The 25,317-nt window shown below is 45.9% G+C and overlaps 1 protein-coding gene across 1 annotated transcript in view; it reads right to left on the minus strand.

Annotated features, from left to right (window-relative positions):
* Window positions 1-577: 577 nt before the first annotated feature.
* The window catches only part of Bmerb1 (bMERB domain containing 1), a 130,606-nt gene continuing 105,866 nt past the window's right edge, over window positions 578-25,317 (minus strand). Inside the window, exons 3-6 of the mRNA XM_004652283.2 lie at window positions 11,842-11,915; window positions 6,419-6,533; window positions 4,226-4,308; window positions 578-1,786 (exon numbers count right to left, since the gene is read on the minus strand). Of these exons, the coding sequence (XP_004652340.1) occupies window positions 1,674-1,786; window positions 4,226-4,308; window positions 6,419-6,533; window positions 11,842-11,915 (385 nt within the window). The 3' untranslated portion in view covers window positions 578-1,673. The remainder of the gene's footprint in view (window positions 1,787-4,225; window positions 4,309-6,418; window positions 6,534-11,841; window positions 11,916-25,317) is intronic.

A 25,317-nucleotide genomic window follows, 5' to 3' on the forward strand; every position in this document is an offset into this window, starting at 1 on the left:
GATGGCTCAAGGGCTAAAGGCACTTGCTTGCAAAGCCTGCCTGGCCAAGGTTCGATTCCAAAGCAACCCAAGTAAGCCAGAGGCAAAAAGTGGTGCAAGTATCTGGGATTCCTTTGCAGAGGCAAGAGTTCCTGGCGCGCGTACACACACACACACACACACACACACATACACACACACACAATAAATGAATAAGTTCATTAGTTAAAAAAATAAACAAGTGTCTGGTGTTGAGGAAATGCTGAGTCATAATAACGGTACATTTATGCCATGGAGTACTAAGCAGTAGTTAAAAATGTTTATGAAGACCATTTAATGATACAGGAGAATTGGAGTTCTATAATGATATGTGAAATAAAATCTGGTTATAAAATACTTCAATATGATGCTAATCACGATGAAAGAAATTCACAGAAAGATGACAAGGAAATATACCAAAATGCCAAAGGTTGCTGGAAGAATTGAAAGGTTAAAAAAAAAAATAAGCCTGATACTTTCTGCAATTTTAAAATGATTTACTCTGTACATAAGTTACTTCCACAGTCAAGAAGAAAGTAAAAACTTTTAAAATGCCACGTACGTGTTTCCCATTTTTATTTTCTCAGATGGATGATTGCAGATCAGCAAGTCGTGAGTTATGCTAACTACTTGGGCCGGTCACGACACACATACACGCACAGAGAGATCACACGGGCTGTGTCAGGTGACCTGTAGCAAATGTACAAGTTGCACAGGCGGAATTGTTGGGCTGGTTCAAATACGCCACCGGACGACAGAACACAGTTGGGTCAAGCTTCCTCCCCCACCCGTGTGTTGGTGGGGTGACATCCCTTGGGTGCTGTCTGCCGTGGTTCCCAGGGGTTGAAGAGAATGCGGACTGACATCTCTTCTGGGTCCCCTTCTTATCCACCCTGGCCGGCTCTCTGCTACCAGGTTCAAGGGCTGGGTCTGCTCCTGGCCAAGACTCCCCAGTCCCTGTACACTCCAGACTCCAGGCCTCGGCAAGTGAAGGAAGAGCCTGGAACAGGGTGGATACCTGCCTGATGTGAACCTTGGCCACACAAAGGATGGGAGGAAGCAGGAGCTGCCAATACAGCCCACGCGAGCTCCGTCTTGACAGGCAGGCCAGCGGTTTCCAGGAATAATGACTCCTGAGAGACATGGGGGCTGACGGAAGCCCTCCAGGGCATGGCTCCTGGGAGAAGACAGACAGGAGACAGGACCTTCTGCCCATTGGGGCAGGCCTGACAGCAGAGTGAGGAGCAGCGTGGAGGGGAATGGGTCCAACACAGTGCTAGATTGTCAAAAGTCACAGCTATACACACCTAGGGATCCCATCCCTCTCCCAGCTCCTTCGCACAGTGTAGATACAGAAGTGGAGATAGACTGTCTAGAGGAAGGACCTTTCTTGGTGGCTAGATAAACAGTGAGACAGACTCCTGGGTTGGGCATGCTCTGGGGAGGGCCATGCGACAGTGAGGGACTCCTGATTGCTACACTCTGTACAAGGTGGCCTGCCGTACCCATGGCCCCTGGCGGCAGTCATGGGCTTGCCTTCAACCCCTTCCGCCTTGGAGAGCTCTTGGGCCCCGGTGAAATGGGGGCCATGACGACAAGAGGATGGGAGAAGGGTCCCCCATGGCTCCGGGGGAGGGGGGGACCCTGCATGGGGGCTACATGATGTTGCATTGGGTGGCCCCGCAGCAATCCTTGACAAGCGCCAGCCCTGTCTTGGCCACGGTGGGTTTGCTAGGTGGGGGCTCGGCTTTCTTCTCTGCCCGGGAGCCTGCAGGGAGAGAGGAAGAGGTGAATGTGGACAGCTTCTAGGCCTTTCTCCTTCCATGCCAGCCCCACTGGCACTCATAGCTTTTAGCCCTTCTCCCGCCCAGCTGTCCTCACTGCGATAGCTTGCAAGCCTAGTCAGGCTTGGCATTCAAGGAACATTTGGTGAGTGGATAAACAAGAAATTTTTAGCTGGGCGTGGTGGTGCACGTCTTTAATCCCAGCACTCAGGAGGCAGAGGTAGGAGGATTGCTGTGAGTTCGAGGCTACCCTGAGACTACATAGTGAGTTTCAGGTCAGCCTGGGCTATATAGTGAGACCCTACCTTGAAAAACCAAAAAAAAAAAAAAAAAAAAGAAAGAAAGAAATTTGTTTCAGTCCCTTCAGTCTGAAGATGCATACATTTCAGTACTTACTGTGAAGGGTTCTCATATCTCTTTAGAGCTTTCTATCTCTCACCCTATGTTCTGTCTTTCTAGAAGGTCTATTAGATAGAACCTGGACCTCCTCATTCTGTCCTCTCATTGCATAGTCTCTCATATCTTCCACCTCTTTCTGTGTGTTCTGTTTTCCTGGGTAATGTCCTCAGGTCTTCCCTCTGCTTTATGAAGCATGCCTTCAACTGTGTCTCTCCGTTTTTTAAATTTTTCTTTGTTTTATTTTTATTTATTTATTTGAGAGCAACAGACAGACAGAGAGAGAGAGAGAGAAAGAGAGAATGGGCACACCAGGGCCTCCAGCCACTGCAAACGAACTCCAGACGCGTGCGCCCTCTTGTGCATCTGGCTTGCGTGGGTCCTGGGGAATCAAGTCTTGAACCGGGGTCCTTAGGCTTCACAGGCAAGTGCTTAACCGCTAAGCCATGTCTCCAGCCCCCAACTGTGTCTCTTTTATGCCATCCATTGAGGTTTTATTCAGTAACAATTAAAAAAAAATTAATTTGTTTGCAAGGAGAGAGAGAGGAAGGGAGGAAAAAAGGAAGACCAACAGAATGATAGAAATAGAATGGGTACTCCAGGGTCTCTTGCCACTGCAAACTCAAGATGCGTGTAGCACTTTGCGTATCTGGCTTTACATGGGTACTGGGGAATTGAACCCCAGGCCATCAGTCTTTGCTAGCAAGCACCTTTAACCACTGAGCCATCTTTCCAGCCCCAGTAACAATGTTTTGTTTTGTTTTGTCTTTGTTTTTGTTTTCTGAGGTAGGGTCTCACTCTTGCCCAGGCTGACCTGGAATTCACTATGTAGTCCCAGGGTGGCCTTGAACTCTTGGCAGTCCTCATACCTCTACCTCCCGAGTGCTGGGATTAAAGGCGTGCGCCACCACGCCCAGCCCCAGTAACAATGTTTTTAAAGGCCAATTTTTTTTTGCAAGTCTACTTATTTTTTTCTTCATAGTAACATTTTATTTCACCTCAGATTTTGTTGCTAATCTCTTTAGTAATTTAGATATGCTTAATTAAGTATGCTAATTTTAATTTTTCATCTTGGGACTCCAGCAGCAGGTCATTAGTGACTTTTGGCCCCATTGGAAGTATATGTTTAATGTTTTCATTCTTTACTGGAATAATTTCACTTTATCCATGATCCCACATAGACAGTTCATCTCTTTCCTTCTTTTTCCATGCTCTTCAATATAATTTTTCTAGTTGTCCTGTTACAGGGAGACTGTCCTTTGAGGATGCTGGCTTTAGGCAGGAATTATGTGTTGAGGGACTGGTACAAGGGAATCCTTCTCCTCTATTTTCCACTTGAAAAAAAAAATCTGATTTGATGGGACTGGAGAGATGGCTCAATGGTTAAAAGTGCTTGCTTGCAAAACCTGATGACCCTGTTTCCATTTGCCAGTACCCACATGAAGTCAGATTGACAAAATGAAAGCATGGGGCCCCTTGTTCCAACATTGCTAAAAGTTTCAAGACACTGGCAGCCCAAAATGAAACCAAACATGGATCTGGTGAAGATCAGGAGCTGCAGCCCGCCAACAGGCACTGTCTGCTACTCTCCTGTGTGAAAGTTTAATCTTTTTTTTTAAAAAAAATTTATATTTATTTATTTATTTGAGACAGAGAAAGACGGAGAGAGAGAGAAAAAGAGAGGGAGGGAGAAAGAATGGGTGCGCCAGGGCCTCTACCCACTGCAAACGAACTCTCGGTGCATGTGCCACCACGGGCATCTGGCTTATGTGGGAACTGGGGAAACAAACCTGAGTCCTCAGGCTTCGCAGGCAAGTGCCTTTACTGCTAAGCTGTCTCTCCAGCCCAAGTTTAATCTTGATAAAATATTTTGACCTGCCTCCCTGGTTGTAGACCTCTTGTGACTCCTTATCACTTTCACAGAGGAGAAAGAGGCACACTGCACACACTCCCCAGAGGGGAACACTGCACACTGCACAGAGAAACGCTGCAGACCCTCACTGCAGGGGAATACTGAACACACTCACCGGCTGAAGGTTTGGTTACTTTGTCTAGAGTTTTTAATTTGATTCTCAGGAAGTCAGCCATTTCCTTGTCTTCTTCTTGCTCTCTGGGGAGGAAGACACGTAAGAGGAAAAAGGAGGGTATCATGAGCAAGGGAAACTTCAAGGAATCAGTGAAATGTAGCAAGAGTCTCAGTGTGTGGGACCACATGTTGGGCTTTGGTCTTTGTGGGTGGTGCATGTATGTTGTTGTGTGCTATATACATATAATAGGCAAGTTTGTGTTCAGTGAACCTGTTACCTAAGAAAAACACAGGACTAGAAAAATGTCTCAGCAGTAAAGGCACTTGCCAGTGAAGTCTAAGGACCCAAGTTTGATTCCCCAGTAACCACGTAAGCCAGATGCACAAGGTGGCACATGTGTATGGAGTTCATTTGCAGTGGCTGAGGCCCTGGTGCACCCATTCTCTCCCTATCTGCCTCTTCCTCTCTCTCCCCCTCTTCCTCTCTCTTTCTCTCTCTCTCTAATAAATAAATAACATATTAGAAAAGAGAAAAACATAGCAGTGATGAGTAAATGCTGATCTAGAGCCAGAGTGAGACCTCAAATCTAGGTCCAGTTTCCTTCTTTGAGATTCCTTGAACTAGGTGGTACCTCCCTGGACTCTGTTACCTTCAGGCCAGCATAGTCACCTGGGCTCGCAAAAGGTACATGGAGGTCTGAGCAAGCAAGTCATCTCAGCTCTTCATGGTTACTGGGGATAAACTAGGTAATCACAGCCCAGCTGACTGGGGTAAGGTATATCAGAGGTGCCTCAGTGACCTCAGAGGACACAGATGATGGAAAGGAAGTTGACCTCTCAAAGAAGAGAGATGCCTTAGTCTGTGTCCTGGGACAAAAATCGCCAAGACTCAAAATGAACATCTGAATCCAGATCCAGCCTCTCTAGGAGCCTCCACTTGCACAACAGGCCCAAGGTCTGTGGTGGACCAGGCCAAGATGGCAGGCACATATAAGGCAGGAAAGGGTGTCAGGGCACTGAAGAGAAGGAGAGGGGGGAAAAAAAAAAGCTGGGTTGGGAGGGCAAGTCTTTACCAGGGGCAGAGTGCTCTTTTTAGTTTAAAGGGTATGTGTGTATATGAGTGAATGTCCAAGTGTGTGCAGAGGACAGGTTTGGGTGCCATCCTCAGGAATATACAACCACATTTATTTATTTATTTTGAGACAAAGGGAGAGAGAAAGAGGAAGAGAATGGGTGTGCCAGGGCCTCTAGTCACTGCAAATGAACTACAGACACATGTGTGACCTTGTGCATCTGGCTTACGTGGGTCCTGGTGAATTGAACCTGTGTCATCAGGCTTTGCAGGCCAACGCCTTAACCACTAAGCCATCTCTCCAGCCCGCAACCACGTCTTTTGAGACAAGGTCTCTCATTGGCCCAGTGATCACCTATTAGGCAAGCCCCAGAGACCCTCCTGTCTCCACCTCCCCACTGCTGGGATTATAGGCATGTGTTACCACACCTGGCATTTTTTACATAGGTTCTGGGGATCAAACTCGGGTTCTCGTGCTTGCAAGACAAGCACTTTAGCAACTGAGCCAGCGCTCCAGCCCCTCAGAGTTTGTATAGAGATTTACACTGAAATTCTGAGACATCACCTTGGTGCATTGGGAAGATATGGAGAAGCTCTGTTCTCTATTATGTGGAATTCCACCCCCCCCCCCGCCCCCTGCCCCATCCATGTCCCTAAATGTCATTCAGCCAGACACATGGGACTTAGCAAGAATCTGCATGACTGAAGTGGTGATTCTTTTCAATATGAACACAAAATGGCTCCCCAGGTCAGAAGGCTGGGACTCACTTGATGTGGTGGTTTGAAGGTAAAATGTCTGGCATAGCCTCATGTATTTTAAATACTTGGTCCCAGCTAGGGGAAACCTGTGGAGCCTTTATGAGGTGGAGCAATGCTGGAGGAGGTGTGTCATGGAGGGGGCGGATCTCTCAAGTCCATAAGCTGAAATCAACCCTTTCTCCCATGAGCTGCTTCTGGTCTGGTGTTTTGTTCTAGCAACAAGAAGGTAACTACTACGCTTGGGTCCAGTGTCTGGGGATTGATGGCAGAAGTCTATGAGGCTGTGTAGTGCCAGGAATACATGATGGGTTTAGAAGGCCCCAATCGGACAACGCAGTGCTCAGGGACGTGCAGCCCACCCACCTTAGCCGCTCCACCTCGGCATCATCCACCAGGAAGTCCCTCTTCTGCACCAGTTTGTGGATCTTCTGGATTAGCTCATCCTCCCTCTGCTTCTGCAGCTTCGTCTTTTCTTTCTCTGGGAGGAAGAAACTTGAATGAGCCACTGAGCAAGTGTGATGGTGCACACATGCAACCCCAGCTTAGAAGGCCGAGGCTAGAGGGTGGTGACTTCAAGGCCAGCCTGGAGCTACAACTATGAGACCTTGCTCGAAACAAAACAAGCAGTTGAGTGAAACTAGGGGAAGCATGTGAGCCTGTGGAGTCAAGGCTGGAATTCTGGCTCTACTTACAAAGCCAGATGCACAAGGTGGTGCACATGTCTGGAGTTCGTTTGCAGTGGCTGGAGGCCCTGGCATGCCCATTCAACTCTCTCAAATGAATGAAATATTTTTTAAAATCTAAAAAGAAGAAGAGGAGGAGGAGATGGCATGTAGGAAGAGGGAAGGAGGCCACATGAAGACAGACAGGGATGGGAGCAATTCAGTTAATCCATGTTCATGGTTCTCTCCACCTCTCAACCCAACTCTAATACTCAGAAGGGCTCTGAAATGATGGAGTGGAACAGGCCTGTGAGAAGCTTTGGCCCCATACTTGACCAATTGAATCAGAATTCCTAGAGGCTGGTATTTGGACTTTAGTCATTTTCCCCACTTGGTTATTGGTGTGTTTGTTTGTTGGTTGGTTTGTTTTTTGGTTTGGATTTTGGTTTTGGTTTTTTTCAAGGTAGGGTCTTGCTCTATCTCAGGCTGACCTGGAATTCACCATGTAGTCTCAGGGTGGCCTTAAACTCATGACAATCCTCCTACCTCTGCTTCCCAAGTGCTGGGATTAAATGTATGCGTCACCATGCCTGGCTTGGTTATTGTTTTATGTTTTTAAAATATTTTTTTATTTTTATTTATTTGAGAGAGGCAGAGAGAGAGAGAGAGAGAGAGAATGGACACACCAGGGCTTCCAGCCACTGCAAATGAACTCCAGATGCATGTGACCCCTTGTGCATCTGGTTTATGTGGGTACTGGGGAATCGAACCAAGGTCCTTTGGCTTTGTAGGCTAGCGCCTCAACCACTAAGCCATCTCTCCAGCCCTTGTTTTATGTTTAACATTTAACTCTTTGTGGGGAACTTTATTGAGATATTATTCACACCACACACAATTCTCCTGTTCCAAGTGTATTTGCAGAGTTGTGAGGTCATCATCAGTCCCTCTTAGGACATCTAATCATGTCCCCCAAAAACTGTCAGCTGGGACAGTCTGCTCACTCACTTATTCCCCAGGCAGTGCCCATCAAACTACATCTAGTTCAACTGTTAGCCACATACTGCTCTTATGGCAGGATAGTTTTTCTTTTCTTTTCTTTTTTGTTGTTTGTTTGGTGAGGAGGCAGTTTGTTTCTTTGTTTGTGACAAGGTTTCACTAGAGAGTCCAGGATGGTCTTGAACCTGTGATCCTCCTACCATAACCTCCCTGGTGCTGGGATTATGAGCCAGCACCACGCCATCCAGGCCATCACAGGACTGCTTAGAGCACATTAAGCTTGTATACTTGACATTATTGGTCTCATCTTATAAACAAGGATGTAAGACTCAGAATTGAAGTTTCTTTTCTTTTGTGTATGTGTGTGAGTGTGGGTGTGCACATGCCCACACAGAGATCAGAAGACAACTTCAGCTGCTGGTTCTCACTTTCCATCTCATTTGAGGCAAGATCTCTCATTGCTCACCACTGTGTCCTTTGGGCTAGCTGGTCTACAGACTTCTAGAAAATTCTCCTGTCTCTTCTTATCTTACCATAGACATGCTGGGGTTACAGAAGCTTGCCACAGCTTCTGGCTTTTAAGGGAGATCTGGGGATCCGAACTCAGGTGCTCATGCTTGCGTGGCAAGCACTTTAATACTGAGCCATCTCCCCTGATCCTGTTTTTGTGTTTTTGAGACAGGGTCTTAGGCCATCCACGCTGGCCTCAAACTACTGATCCTGTTGCCCCCCACTTCCCAAATGCTGTGACTGAGTTGGAGAGGTGGCTCAGTGATCAAAGGTTCTTGCTTCCAAACGCTGAGATCATGGGTGTGAATGCCTACGACCAGCTTGGTTTTGTTTTGTTTTGAGACAAAACACCTTAGTCCAAGTTGGCTTTGTTACTATTTTACTTGCTGGGACAAAATACCTCACCAGAAGCAGCTTATGGGATGAAAGGATTTATTTTGGCTTAATTTCGTTGTGGTAGAGAAGACATGAGAGGTGGGAGAGGAAAGCCCATGTCACGTCTCCCCAGTGTCAGGAAGTAGAGTGAACAGGAATTGGGGCCAGGCTATAAAACTCAAGGCCTGCCCCCCCAGTGATGCACGCCCTCCAGCAAGGTTCCATCTCCTCAAGGTTCCACAACCTTCCTAAACAGTGTCACCAGCTGGGGACTAAGCACCCAGGCACATGGGGGACATTATACACAAGTCACCACAGCTTGGAACTCACTCTGTGGCCCAAGTTGGCCTTGAACTAAGGTGATCCTTCTGTCTCAGCCTCCTGGGCACTGGGATTACAGGCATGAGCTACCACACCTGGCATCAAGTTTCTTGATGACAATCACTTAGCAGTAAGCCTTATCACACTCACATCACCCCAAGAGTAATAGTTCTTATGTAGGAAGAATCTTGTTTCTCCTTTCAGGCACATCTTGAGACATTTCTGTCACACTGGGCAAGCATAGTAGATACAGGCCTGGGAGATGCCTCACCATCCTATAAGGCATGACAGACTCTTGGGACAGAATTAATACACCGAGAGCCAGGTGTGATGGTGCCTGCCTATGGTCCCAACACTGAGGAGGCTGAGGCAAGAGGATAACTACAAGTTCAAGGCCAGCTACATAATAAGACTCTCAAAGGAGCAACAACAAAAAAATGAAAACATGCGATAAAATAGAAACGACCAACCAACACTGACATCAAACACAAGGGTGGATGACTATTGGCCTATATTGCTCCTTGCCAAGGCCAAGCTCTTGAGATAAAACTGTATCTATTCATTCCATGAAACATCCCTCAGCACCCACCAGGCCCTCATGTGTGCCCTAAGGGACATGAAGATTAGGGAGATGTGCATCTGAGTCAACAGAGAATCATGTGGTTGGTGCTTTGATAAGGGGGGGGGGCAGCCCCACAGTGGGGGGTACCTGACCTAGAGTATTTGGGTTGGGAAGTATTGGTGAGGGAGCAAATAAGCAATGTCATGAGTCACTGACAAATGCAAGTTTGATTCCCAATTAGTTTATGGCCAATCTATGGATCCCCAAACCCAACGGCAACAGTGATAAAAGGCTCTCTCTCATCAATTTCAAGCTGACTACTTAGCTTGCATTGTAACACTTATCAGAGTAATAATTATGCTTACACAACTTTGTGTTATCTTGGCACTGCCGGAGCTCAAACCCAGGACCTTGTGTATGCTAGGAAAGTGTTCTATCACTGAGCTCTGCCCTCAGCCCCTCATGAGAGTTAAACTTAATGAGTTAGGTACTGGTACTGTCCTTTGTTCAGAGGAAGAAAAATCAAACCTTGGAGAAATTACATGACTTGCCCAAGGTCAAGGTATCCAAAGTGAGGTCAGGGGAGGAGATTGAGTAAAGGAAAGGTGGAGGGAGGGCTAATCAAAATCTGAGAGGATATAAATAAATCAAATGGAATCCTTCAGTTTTGGACAATGGAACACTCAGGAGCTGTAGATCGTTGCTAGAAAATTTTCAGTGCCAGAGATAGGATACCTTCCAGTGAGTTGTTGACCAGGGAGGTCCCTGATGCCCCAAAAACATTATAGGTCATTGCCAAGGCCCTTGGTTTCCCACCAGGAATAGATGCTAAGACCATATTGCTGAAGACTCCACATACTTGGGCTGCAAGGCCACTGAGAAATCCTGCTGGAACTGAGCTGATAACCTCCTCCATGTAGACCAACTGACAGAAAGCTAGAAGAAGCCATTCTACATGCAGTTCAATGGGAGAAAGAGATACCACCAGTGAAGATACTCAACAGTGGACACTGCAAGCCTTATATTTTGCCAGCCAGGCCAAATGAGCCAATGGGTGAAATAGTGGCACATCTGTCATGGTGGAAACCAACTGCCCTCCAATTGGACTGGAGGCCCACTCCAAGGGAGGGAATACATCCCTGATACTGAAAACTTAAAACAGGGGTAGTCATAAGCCCTAGGGTTGTAACATCTGCTGATGTCTGGATAAGTGTATATACTATGCTTATCAAACTGCCCAGTAAGCACTTCTCTTAATATTCATACCCTTATATTAATGCTACTCTCACTTTGGATAGAGAATCTTCTCTTTTCAGATGGCAGTGACCTTGGAACACCTCAGAAGGTATCATGGTGCTGGAAAGAAGTAACTAGAGTAACATCTCAATCACACCTTCCAAGGCTCAGGGTCCATTGCAGAAGAGGTGGCAGAAAGAATGTAAGAGCCAAAGGAAGGGTTGGACTCCTTCCAATGTGCTCCATCCAGACAAACAATTGGCCTCGATATCCATGACCTCATAGTGCCTGACACTACCTACACAAGACCATCATAAGCAGAGGGAAGGATCATGGCATCCAAATAGAGGAGAGACTTATTGAGTGGATGTGATGGAGAAGGGAATTTCAAAGGGGAAAAGGGGGGAGGGGAGTATTACCATGGGATATTTTTTATAATCATGGAAAATATTTAATAAAATTGAGAAAATAAAAGGTGTCCATAATTAGAACATGAACCTAGGTCAGCCTGAAGTGGACTTGTGTTTAAACCATGTGGAGCTTCCATCACAAGAATGAGTTCTTTCCTTCTTTCTTTCTTTCTTTCTTTCTTTCTTTCTTTCTTTCTTTCTTTCTTTCTTTCTTTCTTTTTTCTTTACAAGCAGACAGAGATAGAGAGAAGAAAGAGAAAGAGAGAATGAGCATGCCACGGCCTCTAGCCACTGCAAACAAACTCCAATGCATGTGCCACCTTGTGCATCTGCTTATGTGGGTCCTGGGGAATTGAACTTGGGTCCTTTGGCTTTGCAGGCAAGTGGCTTAACCACTAAGCCATTTCTCTAGCCTAAGAATGAGTTCTTTTTAGGAAATGGGATGAACTCTGGGGGCCAGGAAGATGGCCCAGTAAAAGTGCATACTGCACAAGCATGAGAATACCTGATGTTAGCCTCTGGCCTCCACACCTACACACATGCAGCACACACAGCTGCATACACATATGCATACATGTGACACATACATACACACACATGAAAGAAAGAAAGAGAAAGGAACTCTGTCTTCCAGATGCTCAGGAAGTACTGATGGGTCAGGCTGGGGGCCATGGGCAACAGCTGCTGACGTGAAGTGGAATCGCACATGATTACCTGGGATAGCGACCAGATTTTGCAGCTCCTGCTTCAGGTCCATGATGTCCTTGCAGAGTTGGATGTCATCCATCCTGGGGAAACAGGACACCATGCAACAGTCCATTACTCCTCTAGAACACACCTCCTATGTCATCCCTGCTTAATCAAGATGGTTTGTGGGAGTAGGTGCCTTCTTCTAATGGCCATGCAGGCTAGGGTTGTTCATTTGGGTGTCTGTCGAGCTGGACAGAGTTGAGGGGTGTCTCAATGTTTGGTAAAACCATGTCTGGATATGTCTGTGTGACAGCTTTTTTTTTTTTTTTTTTTCCTGAGGTAGGGTCTCACTCTGGTCCAGGCTGACCTGGAATTAACTCTGTAGTCTCAGGGTGGCCTCAAACTCATGGCAATCATCCTACCTCTGCCTCCCAAGTGCCGGGATTAAAGGCGTGTGCCACAATGCCCAGCTTAGCTTTTTCTTTTCTTGTCACCATGACAGAATACCTGGCAAGAAGCAACTTAATGGAGGAAGGATTTGTTTTGGCTCACTGTTTGAGGAGCTGCAGTCCATCATGGTGGGGAATGCAGTTCCAGGGCCCTGGCTAGGTGTGTGGCAGCTACTTATTACGTGGTGTCAACCAGGAAGCAGAGACCTTTGGGGGCTGGGATGTGGCTTCTATGACCCTTCTGTCCCATCCCTACAGCCTTATAACTGACAGCGATGCCTCATATCCAAAAGGTCCCACAGTTTCCCCCAAACAGCATTACCAGCTAGGGACCAAGCATTCAAATACATGATCCTGTGGGGGTCACTTAACATCCAAACCATATGCGTTTGTGAGACTGTTAACAGGATTGCCATAGGAGATGGTGAGCTGAGTGAGTCGGGGTCCTGCCCTCACATGGGCAGCATCCGGTTGGCTAGGGTCCAGGGTGGGAGAAAAGAAGGACGCAAGGGATCGTGGGTCCTCCCTGTACCATCCTACCCCATTCTTGTCTCCAGAAACCCAAACTCCCAAATGCTCCACCTTTTGTATTCTGGCACTGGTGCCAGTGGTACAGGAACTTGGACTGGGGGTTGAATCGCCCACACCCCAGGTTCTGAGACTCCAGGCTTAGGCTGAGCCACACCACTCATTTCTCTGGTTCTCCCTCTTACAGGTAGCCTGGTGGAGGACTCAGGCTCTGTGGTCACATGAGCTGATTCCACTAACCAGTTCTCTGTCTTATGCCTATTGGTGTAGTGACTTTGGAGAACGTTGACAAACACACACATACTTTAGGTGTTTGCTCTAACACACAGAAAATGATCAGTCACTGTTAACACCTTGAGTGTATGTCCTTTTAATCACCATATTTTTTTTTTTAAGAAATCAGTTTTTTTCTTTTTACTTTATTTATTTATTTATTTGAGAGCGACAGATACAGAGAGAAAGACAGATAGAGGGAGAGAGAGAGAATGGGCGCGCCAGGGCTTCCAGCCTCTGCAAACGAACTCCAGACGCGTGCGCCCCCTTGTGCATCCGGCTAATGTGGGACCTGGGGAACCGAGCCTCGAACCGGGGTCCTTAGGCTTCACAGGCAAGCGCTTAACCGCTAAGCCATCTCTCCAGCCCTTAATCACCATATTTCCAGCACTGGTTGGCCTATGCACATGAGCTCATGCTGTAAGTTTTCTTATTGTTGTCAGCTTATGTTAAATAGTTCTAAGCGTTACAGAAATTCACAACATAAAGTTTCCTTCAGCCCTTCGCAGAGAACAATTGGTGATAGTTTGATACACTTCCATGTTTTTTAAAATTTAATATTTTTATTTATTGGAGAGAAAGAGAGAGAGAGAGGGAGAGAGAATGGGCATGCCAGGGCCTCCAGTCAATACAAACAAACTCCAGATGCATGTACCACCTTGTACATCTGGCTTACGTGGGTCCTAGAGAATCGAACCGAGGTCCTTTGGCTTTGTAGACAATTGCCTTCACCATTAAGCCATCTCTCCAGCCCAGTAAGCTTCCATGCTTTAAGTAATCTTATGTGACCTAGATGACCATCTAGTGTTTCTACTGTACAAAATACTCTGGTAATTTTTTAAACTTTATATAATTGTTGTTTTATAATTTCTCTCTTTCTTTCATAATTTTACTTAATAACACATCTTAGGCATTTCTCCATGTTAGTATATGCAAATCTATTCATTTTAATGGCTGTATAGTAGTCCATTATATTGACATACAGTGATTTATTTAACTGCTCACACATACATACATATCTGAATTTTTTTTTTTTTTTTTTTGAGGCAGGGTTTCACTCTGACCCAGGCTAACCTGGAACTCACTCTGTAGCTCCAGGCTGAGAAATACCCAAAATCCCTTGCTGGGCTTAGCCATACCTCTGACAGCCCTTGGGGTCATCTACTAGGCTTTCCCCTCTCCCTCCCCACCATCCTCCTTTCATAATATTCGATTCATCTTCCCAACCGAAGGAGTTTTAGGTAAGGCATCTTTCCACCAATTTCCCAGGGCACCACTGGGACCTCGATTTCATTGATCCCCCACCCTGGGGATCCTCATCCCATCTCCCCACGGAGGAAGAGTCACATCTGGCATTTTACCGGGAGATGTACTCACATCTCCAAATAGCCTTAAGCCAACAGGAGGTGTCTTTTGGGAAGTTTTTTTTGTTTTTGTTTTTGTTTTTTCTTTTGGGAAGTTTTTTTAAGGAATGCTTCAAAAAACTCTCAGAAAGCAGTTCGGGCAACCTTCAATCTCAGAGACTAAGTTAGCCTCAGCCTGTACCTAAAATTCCGAAACTGGTAATTCTTCCTGTATTCCAAAAGATAGTCCTTTAGCCTGCCTCATTAAAAAAAAAAAAAAAAATCTTTAAAAATTGGGCTTAAGGGCTGGAGAGATGGCTTAGTGGTTAAGCGCTTGCCTGTGAAGCCTAAGGACCCTGGTTCGAGGCTTAAGTCCCCAGGACCCACATTAGCCAGATGCACAAGGGGGCGCATGTGTCTGGAGTTCATTTGCAATGGCTGGAAGCCCTGGTGTGCCCACTCTCACTCTCTCTCTCTCTCTCTCTCTCTGCCTCCTTCTCTCTGTCTGTTGCTCTCAAATAAATAAATAAAAATAAAGAAAATTTTAAAAATTAGGCTTAAAGTCAAATATCAAATATTCCCACCTCATACAACTTTCCACTTTCTACTGAGACCTGGCCTCAGTATATTCTAAATCATCAAAATTGGTGGCCAGAATTGGGTTCATTTGACTGCCCCCCCTAATCTGGCAGGATCTCAAAAACTTTATCCAAAACAGTGGCTGGAAATTCCATACTTCCAAATCTTTTTCTTTTTTTTTCTGAGGTAGGGTCTCTCTGTAGCTCAGGCTGAACTGGAATACACTATGTAGTCTCAGGGTGGCCTCGAACTCATGGCAATTCTCCTCCCTCTCACTCCCAAGTGCTGGGATTGAAGGCCTGTGCCACCATGCCTGGCTTTGTTTTTTTTTTTTTTTTTTTTGAATGCTAGAGAGCAAGAGTATGTGTGCGTGAGAGAATGCATTGGCACACCCTCTCACAGCCAGAGCCACAGCCTCCCCGCCCCTTCATCCTCTCTGACCACTGCCGCGTCTGTCCCGACCCCCACGCTGGCTTCACGTGCTCACTCACCTTCACAAACTAGATCCCCCAAATCCTCTACCCTCACCCCAGTCTCAGCTTCAGCTCCCTTTACACAGGCTTCCCTCCTCTCCCTCAATTTCCAAGATGTACCCAGCCTTGCCTCCTTATTCCACCCCAACACCCTCCCCACCTCTCACTTGCTCCCGTGGCCCACTCCCACCCTGGCCCCTCCCTTGCACTGCCCCTCTGAGAGATCACAGGAGTAGACAGTCCATTGTCAGTTGGAGAAGCAAGTGGGCATTTTTTTCAGAAAATCCCTCCAAATTTTAAAAAAGAATTAAAAAAAAATTTATTTATTTATTTGAGAGCGACAGACATAGAGAGAAAGAGAGATAGAGAGAGAGAGAATGGGTGCGCCAGGGCTTCCAGCCACTGCAAATGAACTCCAGACGCGTGCGCCCCCTTGTGCATCTGGCTAATGTGGGTCCTGGGGAACCGAGCCTCGAACCGGGGTCCTTAGGCTTCACAGGCAAGCGCTTAACCGCTAAGCCATCTCTCCAGCCCTAAAAAAGAATTTTTTTTTAAATTTTTATTTATTTATTTTTTATTGGAGAGCGACAGAGACAGAGAGAAAGACAGATAGAGGGAGAGAGAGAGAGAGAGAGAATGGGCGCGCCAGGGCTTCCAGCCTCTGCAAACGAACTCCAGACGCGTGCGCCCCCTTGTGCATCTGGCTAACGTGGGACCTGGGGAACCGAGCCTCGAACCGGGGTCCTTAGGCTTCACAGGCAAGCGCTTAACCGCTAAGCCATCTCTCCAGCCCTAAAAAAGAATTTTTATGACTCACTCAGGCCTATCGTGTAACCTGGTCTGACATTTACTATTGTCTTGACTCTCACCCTAACCCTGATGAAAAGACTCGTATTTGGGGGGCTGCTACTCAGCATGCTGGTGCTTCATCATCGAACTGAGACAATACTGCAGCAGGCCGACAGGATGTTCCACTTCGCAATTACCAACTGGGCCACCCAGACCTCCAAAACAGAGATCATATAGTCTCTTCCCTCCTAAGGGCCATGAAGAAAAATGTCCTTCGTTAGGTCAGCTGTGATATAGCACAAGAAATTACCCCAGAATCGCATGGAAACTTCTCCTTTACATGGATCATCTTACAGGTATGGTTACTAAATACACCCACCTGGACCTACTCCTCTTGAAGGCCAACTCTTTCTTCATGTATAGCTCATTTCTCAGTCAGCCACAGACAGCCACAAAGAAACTCCAAAAGAGAGCTGCAGAGATGGCTTAGCAGTTAAGGCGCATGCCTGCGAAACCGAAGGACCCTGATTCAATTCTCAGGTCCCACATTAGCCAGATGCACAAGGAGGCACATGCATCTGGAGTTTGCTTGCAGTGGCTAGAGGCCCTGGTGTGCCCATTTTCACTCTCTCTCTACCTCCTTCTCTGTCTCTAATAAATAAATAAATAAATAATAAAACCTTTCTAAACAAATTAAAAAAAAAAAACAACAACTCCAAAAGCTTGAACTGTAGTGGCCCACAAACACCCCAACAGGAACTTCTCACCCTGGCCTTCAAGGTCTTTGATAGCCAGGAGGGAGGAATCCTAACACAAGGAAGAAAAACAGTTGCAATTTAAATCCCAGCTCTGGCATCCACCATAAGCCCTCAGCCCAAAACAGGTCAGTCACCTCCTAGAAACTGTTTCCCCCGCTGAACAGCAGGACAGTGGGCTAGAAAGTGTCCAGATCCCCGGCCTCCTACCAAGCCTTGTCCCAACTGTGGGCAATGGGCACACTGGAAAATGGACTGTCCTCAGGGGAGATGCCCCTCCCCAGTGGAACCCTAATCCCTATACCCTGCTCTCTCTCATCCCCCCAAAACCACACACTTCACAGTTATTGGCCTAAAAGATGCCCCCCCCCTTTTTTTTTTACCATTCCCTTACATCCTTTCTCTCAGCCTCTCTTTCCCTTTACATGGATGGAGCCTGTCATACCCATTACTCACAACAGCTAACCTGGACAGTTTTACCTCAAGGTTCTTGAGGCAGCCCTCATTTTTTTAAAATTATTTATTTATTTGAGAGAGAGAGAGAGAGAGAGAAAGAGGCAGATAGGAAGAGAGAATAGGCACACCAGGGCCTCCAGCCACCGCAAATGAACTCCAGATACATGTGCCACCTTGTGCATCTCTGGCTTACATGGGTCCTGGGGAACTGAACCTAGGTCCTTTGGCTTTGCAGGCAAGTACCTTAATCCCTAAGCCATCTCTCCAGGCCAGCCCTCACTTCTTTAGTCAGGTCTACAATCAGATCTACCACGTTAGCTCTGTGTCCTCTGTTCCAATACGTGGATGATTAACTTCTCTGTAGCCCCTCTGCTTCTGACTGCATATACCACATCCTCTTCAATTCTCTGCCAGGGGTTACAGGGCATCGAAAGATAGGGCCCAACCCGTCCCCTCCTCTGTTACGTATCTAGGAATTACCGTCACCCCTAAACTGAGATGGATTCCCTCCCACTCACTAGCTTTAGTCCAAAACTTACCACTCCCCAGTACTGAAAAAAAGATCTCCTCTCTTTCCTGGGATTAATGAACTTCTTTCAAATATGGATCCCCAGCTTCCCCCTCATAGCGAAACCCCTTTATGAGGCCACTAAAGGCAACCTTGATGAGCCCCTAGCCTCTCCACCTCTCTCTGTCATGCTTTTCACAAGCTAGAACTAAGCCCATCATGAAATTCAGCCCTCTATCTCCAGAACCCATCAAAACTATTCTGGGGCTGGAGAGATGGCTTAGCGGTTAAGTGCTTGCCTGTGAAGCCTAAGGACCCTGGTTCGAGGCTCGGTTCCCCAGGTCCCACGTTAGCCAGATGCACAAGGGGGCGCACGCGTCTGGAGTTCGTTTGCAGAGGCTGGAAGCCCTGGCGCGCCCATTCTCTCTCTCTCCCACTATCTGTCTTTCTCTCTGTATCTGTTGCTCTCAAATAAATAAATAAAAAATTAAAAAAACAAAACAAATATTCTGCCTTTGCTTACACAAAATGGGGGACAAGCCTTTTGGGACAGACAGAAGTGTTGGGAGCTATGAACCAAACCTCGGCCATGTTAACAGAAACCGCCATATAGCAAGTTAAGTTTCTACTTGCTCACCTAATACTCAACTACCACAAACAAAGACTGCCATATAGCAAGTTAAGTTTCTACTTCCTCACCTAATATTCAACTACCAGAAACAATGGGATTGTACACCTGGCCAAACACTCCCCCATCCTGCTGGTAGCTGATGAAGAAACAAAGGCATTGCAGTTTAAGCAATAACTCTGTGATCTTTGCCCTAACTATGTCCTCTTCCCCCTACAACTCCTTGCCCTGACCACGTTCCCTTCCCCCTACAACCCTATATAAACCTACATGTAAGAATAAACTCTCGAGGCCATGACAAACACCTAGCATGGTCTCCTTCTTGTGTCTGTTTGCCTTTTTTCATTCAGGTTAGTTTTCCCCTCGTTTCCTTGTTTGACTCCCCGCTGGCCGGGGCACAGAAGGAAACACCATTCAATACATCATGCATAGTTAAAAACAGCTAGACTTAGTTTCAGAGGCCAGCCTCAGTGTTTGATAACTTTTAGCTGCAGCAGCTAGATTAATACCTGAAGCTAGCAAACTCATTCTCATGTGGCCCTTTTCAGGTCTGGACCTGTCATGACCCCAGTGAACTCCTTAGCCACAAAGCCTGCCTCTCGGGAGCATGTCCCTAGCTCAAGTTTTCCACTCTCACCTCTTAGGTCCCACATTTCCTTTCACAGATGCACCACCCTACATCCAGCCACCCTCCTTCCTACTAACACTGTATAAACCTCTATTCACCTCCTTCTCATACCTGTGCTTCCATCATAGACTCTATTCTCTACCCCTCCCATCACACCCAGGAGCAGCCCATCCCCAGTACCCCTAATTGGTTCATAGATGGGAGTTCTTCAAAAGAAAGAAAAACAAAACTGGCAATGCTATTGTCCAACCAGCCCCTCTTCCTAACATCCCAAACCACCCTGCCACTATCGCAGAGTCCCACAACCTACCAGCAGGTCAAGCTCACAGCTGGCAAAGACAAAATAGTTCATTTGTATACAGACTCAGAAATACCCATTTAATATGATACACTTCAAACACTGCCATTTAGCAAGAATGGGGGTTCCTCACCCAGCATAACACCGCAATTCAGGGTGATGCTTTTATATATAACTTCTTACAGGCAGCTCAAGAACCAAAGCTGGTTGCTGTCATTCACTGCTGGGGACATCAACATAATTCTCAGTATACTTCTGCCTCCAACAACCTGGCGGACAAGCATGCCAAACATGCTGCCTCACATTCACCTCTCTTCATACCAACTCTCTCCCCCCCCGCCTTTTTTTCTCAATTTTTATTAACATTTTCCATGATTATAAAAAATATCCCATGGTAATACCTCCCCCCCCCCGCACTTTCCCCTTTGAAATTCCATTCTCCATCATATCCCCTCCCCTTTTTATACACAAACAGAACAAGACAAAATCGCCTCTCAGGCTGGCCACCAGGATGGTTCCTGGTGGTATCGAAACCAGCTTTTAATCCTTCCCAAAAATTTCAGACATAAAATGTTCCTTACTCTTCACAATATTCCCTTCCATCCAGGCTCCCAAGCCCTTACTCAGTTCCTAAGAACACATTTCTTTTTAATCCCCACAAGATGGATGGCTAATACAACAAATTTCTTCCTCTTGCAAAACGTGTCTACTAACCCTTTCCAACCCACCAGGCCAGAAGATACCTCCCAGCCTCAGACTGGTAACTAGATTTCACCCACATGCCTCCTTCAAAAAGACTTAAATATCTTCCAGTCCTAGCAGACACCTTAACTGGGTGGTAGAGGCCTTTTCCACAACTAACAAAAGGGTCTCCACAGTCACCCATATCTGCATGATAGAAATGATTCCCAGGCTTGGCCTTCCCTCTTTCTTACAATCAAATAACAGCTCCCAATTCACCTGTAAGACCCCAGACACCCTAGCCTTTTCCCTAAACATAAAATGGAACTGAGATACCCTACCCATCTTAATCCTCAGGCAAAGTAGAGCATTTTGTATATTGAAAGAATCCCTAACCAAATTTTCTATAGGTCTATACTTAGATTGGACCAAACTCCTGCCAATGCCTCTACTTAAAGTCTGTTCACTTCCACGAAAGCCTCTAAATCTAAGTGTAAAGTGAGCAAAATGTTCTATTTCTCTGCCTTTCTTTATACCTAGCTTAGAGAAAAATAGAAGTCACTTCCTTGTGGGAGCTCATAAGAGAATGGAACAGAACACTTATTTAAGCAGATGGGAGGCTCTGCTGGTCTGACTAGCATTTCCTGGGGCCTGCATTGTTGAGCAAACTCCTTAAGATAAGAGGTACTCCTGGTCACAGGCCTGCCTTGTACCCTCCAGGTGCTTCCTGTAACTGACCAACAGACCTATTTACAAGTTCCTTCCTTTTTTTTTTTTTTAACTTCTATGGCTTCAACTGTCACTTATAAATTGTGATTTATGGCTTAACTCCCATCTTGCTTCTTTTTCTTTTTCTTTTTTTTTTTCATGCTGCAAAATTCTGTTCAACTTTATTTTTTTAAATTTTTATTAGCATTTTCCATGATTATAAAACAATATCCCATGATAATTCCCTCCCCCCCTCCCACACTTTCCCCTTTGAAATTCCATTCCCCATCATATTACCTCCCCATCACAATCATTGAACTTACATATATACAATATCAACCTATTAAGTACCCTCCTCCCTTCCTTTCTCTTCCCTTTATGTCTCCTTTTTAACTTACTGGCCTCTGCTACTAAGTATTTTCAATCTCACGCAGAAGCCCAATCATCTGTAGCTAGGATCCATATATGAGAGAGAACATGTGGCGCTTGGCTTTCTGGGTCTGGGTTACCTCACTTAGTATAATCCTTTCCAGGTCCATCCATTTTTCTGCAAATTTCATAACTTCATTTTTCTTTACCGCTGAGTAGAACTCCATTGTATAAATGTACCACATCTTCATTATCCACTCATCAGTTGAGGGACATCTAGGCTGGTTCCATTTCCCAGCTATTATAAATTGAGCAGCAATAAACATGGTTGAGCACGTACTTCCAAGGATATGAGATAATTCCTTCGGATATATGCCTAGGAGTGCTATAGCTGGGTCATATGGTAGATCAATCTTTAGCTGTTTTAGGAACCTCCACACTGATTTCCACAATGGCTGGACCAGATTGCATTCCCACCAGCAGTGAAGAAGGGTTCCTCTTTTTCCACATCCCCGCCAACATTTATGATCATTTGTTTTCATGATGGTGGCCAATCTGACAGGAGTGAGATGGAATCTCAATGTAGTTTTAATCTGCATTTCCCTGATGGCTAGTGACGTAGAACAGTTTTTAGATGCTTATATGCCATTCGTATTTCTTCCTTTGAGAATGCTCTATTTAGCTCCATAGCCCATTTTTTGATTGGCTTGTTTGATTCCTTATTATTTAACTTTTTGAGTTCTTTGTATATCCTAGATTTGCTTCTTTTTCTATAAAAACTGACACTCTGAGCAGTTCAGGGCTGCACCCAGAGATTCCAACCTCTGGGATGCAGACCTGATATATCAGACTTTCTTCTTTTTCTTTTCTTTCCCTTTTACTCAATAAGTTTTCTTCACGTTCCATGAGGTCTCACTTGTGTGACACCAGACCCCCTAACACTGAGCCACCTTTGAGCTCATGGCCCCTAGTAACTCCGGAGCTGTCATGTCCTCCCTTCCAACAATTGCCCCCTCCACTCCACCTCCCCCTCTACAACACCTTGGACAAACTCTCTGGGCCTATGTGGACTCACATGAGTACCGGGGAATTGAATCTGGGTCCTTTGGCTTTGCAGGCAACTGCCTTAACCACTAAACTATCTCCCCAGCCCTACCCCACAAATTTTTCATGCTTCTAAAACCAAAACCAGGTGTGCAGGACACAGCTATGTTGTTAATTCAGGGACAAAATAAATGATGACCTTGAAGAGCAGGTTCCTTCTTTTCAGTCATCTCCTTTCAAAAGAGTTTGCATTTCTACCAGTCAGTCTTTCCTCAGGCATCCTTTCCATTGTTTCAATGTTAAGGTCGTTGGGTCATCTTCCTTAAGATTCCTAGTTGTTTGACAATAGCAGCTTCAGTACCTAAAACCAGTCTCTGTGCCAGTAACCTGAAACATGTATGAAATGTTTCCAAGTTTAAATCTTAAATTTCTCAGTTCTATATCTTTTGCCAAGAACATCAAATTTACCCTTGATCACACTTGCTGGGCATGGGCAGCAGAACACAGTCAGCCCTTATGCCAGTAGCCTAGTTCCAACAAAGTCCTCTGCAGTCTTTCCTTCCCCTTTGAAAGTTCCAAAGCCAACACAATCTCTGCACTTAGCATTTCTAAATTGTCACTAGAATAGTCAGTCCGTAAAACTTGGCTTACCACCCTGTGAGTTTTCCGCAATCTCAAGTTCCAAGTCCATACATATTCCTCCAGCACACACGTTCCAAAAGGCCAAAATCCACACGGTCAGATTCATCATGCATCAACAACCCACTCTCTGGGACCAATTTCTGTTGTAAACAGCTCCATGCTGCTGGGATCAACCTCCAAATCAGACACAGTTTATGGGAGGAAGGGATTTATTTTAGGTTCATAGATCCAGGGGAAGTTCCATAATGGGAAGAAGCTGGCCTGCCTTCAAGATCCACACAGAGAGAAAGAGAAAAGAAAAAGAAAAACAAAACAAAACAAAACACGCTAGCACCACAAGCAAGCACTAAAACCACAGGGCCTCCAGCGGAGCCCACTCTGTATGCCTTAGGCTGGAATTCAGATCTGCCCCCAGTGACGCCCTCCCTCCCTCCCTCGCCACCCTGAATCAGGAGTCTAGCTGCTAGGGGCAGAAGCTGCAAACTCAATTTTAACAATACCCGAGTCTATGGGGGACACAGATTCAAACTACCACAATGGATTTACCCACAACCTTATAAAATTCAAACCCCTCCAAAAGCCACTCAAGGGCCCTTACCAGACAAAATTAAGCTGGGTTTGCACTGCTCCTCTATGGATTTCTAGAACTCCCTTCCTGACAGCCCATCCCGTGGGCTCTCTCCTACCTCACCAATGTGAACTCTGTCTCACCACCTTTGCCCCGCAAGGCCACTGTGGCAGATGGGCTCTATGATGCCACCCACCTTGCCAACATACCTACTTTCAATCTCTCTGAAACCTCTCCTGGCACCCTATCCTGCTGGCAATGGGGAGAAAGTCCTGAATTCCCACCTTTCAGGGGACCGTTTCAGCTTCAAAACAAGCCTTTTCATCTCCCAGCAGACTCTGCAGCCATCTGTCAGCTCTTAAAACCTTTCCCTACACCTCACTGAATTTTCCTTGATACTAACACTTTCTGTCTAACTCAAGAAAACCAGCCACAGAAACCTCAACTTTCTTATATCCCTCGCTGCCCTGTCTCTAGGCCCTTCCTTTTCCTCGTGGCACACTCAACAAAATAAAAGACAATATGGAGCAGGAGGGGCTCCACAAAATAACAATCTAGACCTCATTCCCTGTCTTTTGACTATTTGGGACTTCAGCCTATTAAAGTCTCTTCACTAACTAGACAGGAACATATACTCTTGGCTTTCTTTCCCCCACCATATCTCTTATCCTTCCTGACTGCCCCATCCCAATCCCCTTTACTACTAATATAAGATCTAAAAGAGATCTAATTGTTCTTCCCCTGCTTGGAGCGCTAGGTACCTTTACAGGCATGGCCACGTCACAGCGGGACTTGGAGTAGCCATATGTAAAGTGCCCACTCTGTCAAAGCAGCTGTCGTAAAGCACTAAAAGAAATCTCAGACCGGATCGACTCTAAGATCAATTTGATTCCCTCCCTGGCTGCGGTGGTACTTCAAAACCACCAAGGGCTTGACCTCCTGACATCAGCAAATGGGGAAATAAGCTTTCTCCCTTAGGAACAAAGCTGCTTTTACACTCACTAGTCCCAACTGGTTCAAGACGGGGTCCAGTACCAGGCAAACAGGATTCAACAACAAACCAGTGTCTCCAGATGGGGTTTCAGATCTCTCCAACCTAGTTACTCCCCCTCCTTACACCCTTCATGATAATTATACTCCTGCTTACATTTTCACCCTGTCTCCTATTTTCTTTTTTTACAGAAATTTGCCCAAGAATCTTAATGCCACTCACCCAATCCACAACCTGAGATGAAATAAAAACAATGCTACTCCTTCAGTTATCTCAGACTCCAAATTCATCGGACTCTGCCCCTTCTCAGCAAGAAGTAGTGAAATCCCAAGTTCTTATTCCCAGATCCTGTATGATCCTGTACATATAAAAAGAGTCTGGAATGAAGTAGTTAGCAAATCTCTTTATGGAAGAATTCAGCAAAATTCCACCTGGACACCTGGAGATCACAGAACTGCCTGCAACCCCCCCCCCCCCCCCCCCCCCCGTCATCTTGGAAAGAAAGTAGCCTGTTGATTTATGACCCCTGGGGAGCTGCATACCTGGCTGGCCATCTCAGAAGAAAGAAGTCTGCTTCCATCACTGGCTCATCCCTCTCCCTCCTCTTCTCTGCCAGCACTGCCCACCTTTTATGCTGACCCTTCACATTTCCAGAGTCCCAACCGCTAAGATGTGGAGTGTCCCTCTACACCTCGCCACCAGTGAAGCCCAATTAAAAAAAAAAAAAAATATATATATATATATATATATATATATGTACACACATTTGAAATAGTGAGACAAAGAAAGA

The sequence above is a fragment of the Jaculus jaculus genome, chromosome 11 (genome assembly GCF_020740685.1).
Source record: "Jaculus jaculus isolate mJacJac1 chromosome 11, mJacJac1.mat.Y.cur, whole genome shotgun sequence".
NCBI classification, from domain to species: Eukaryota; Metazoa; Chordata; class Mammalia; order Rodentia; family Dipodidae; genus Jaculus; species Jaculus jaculus.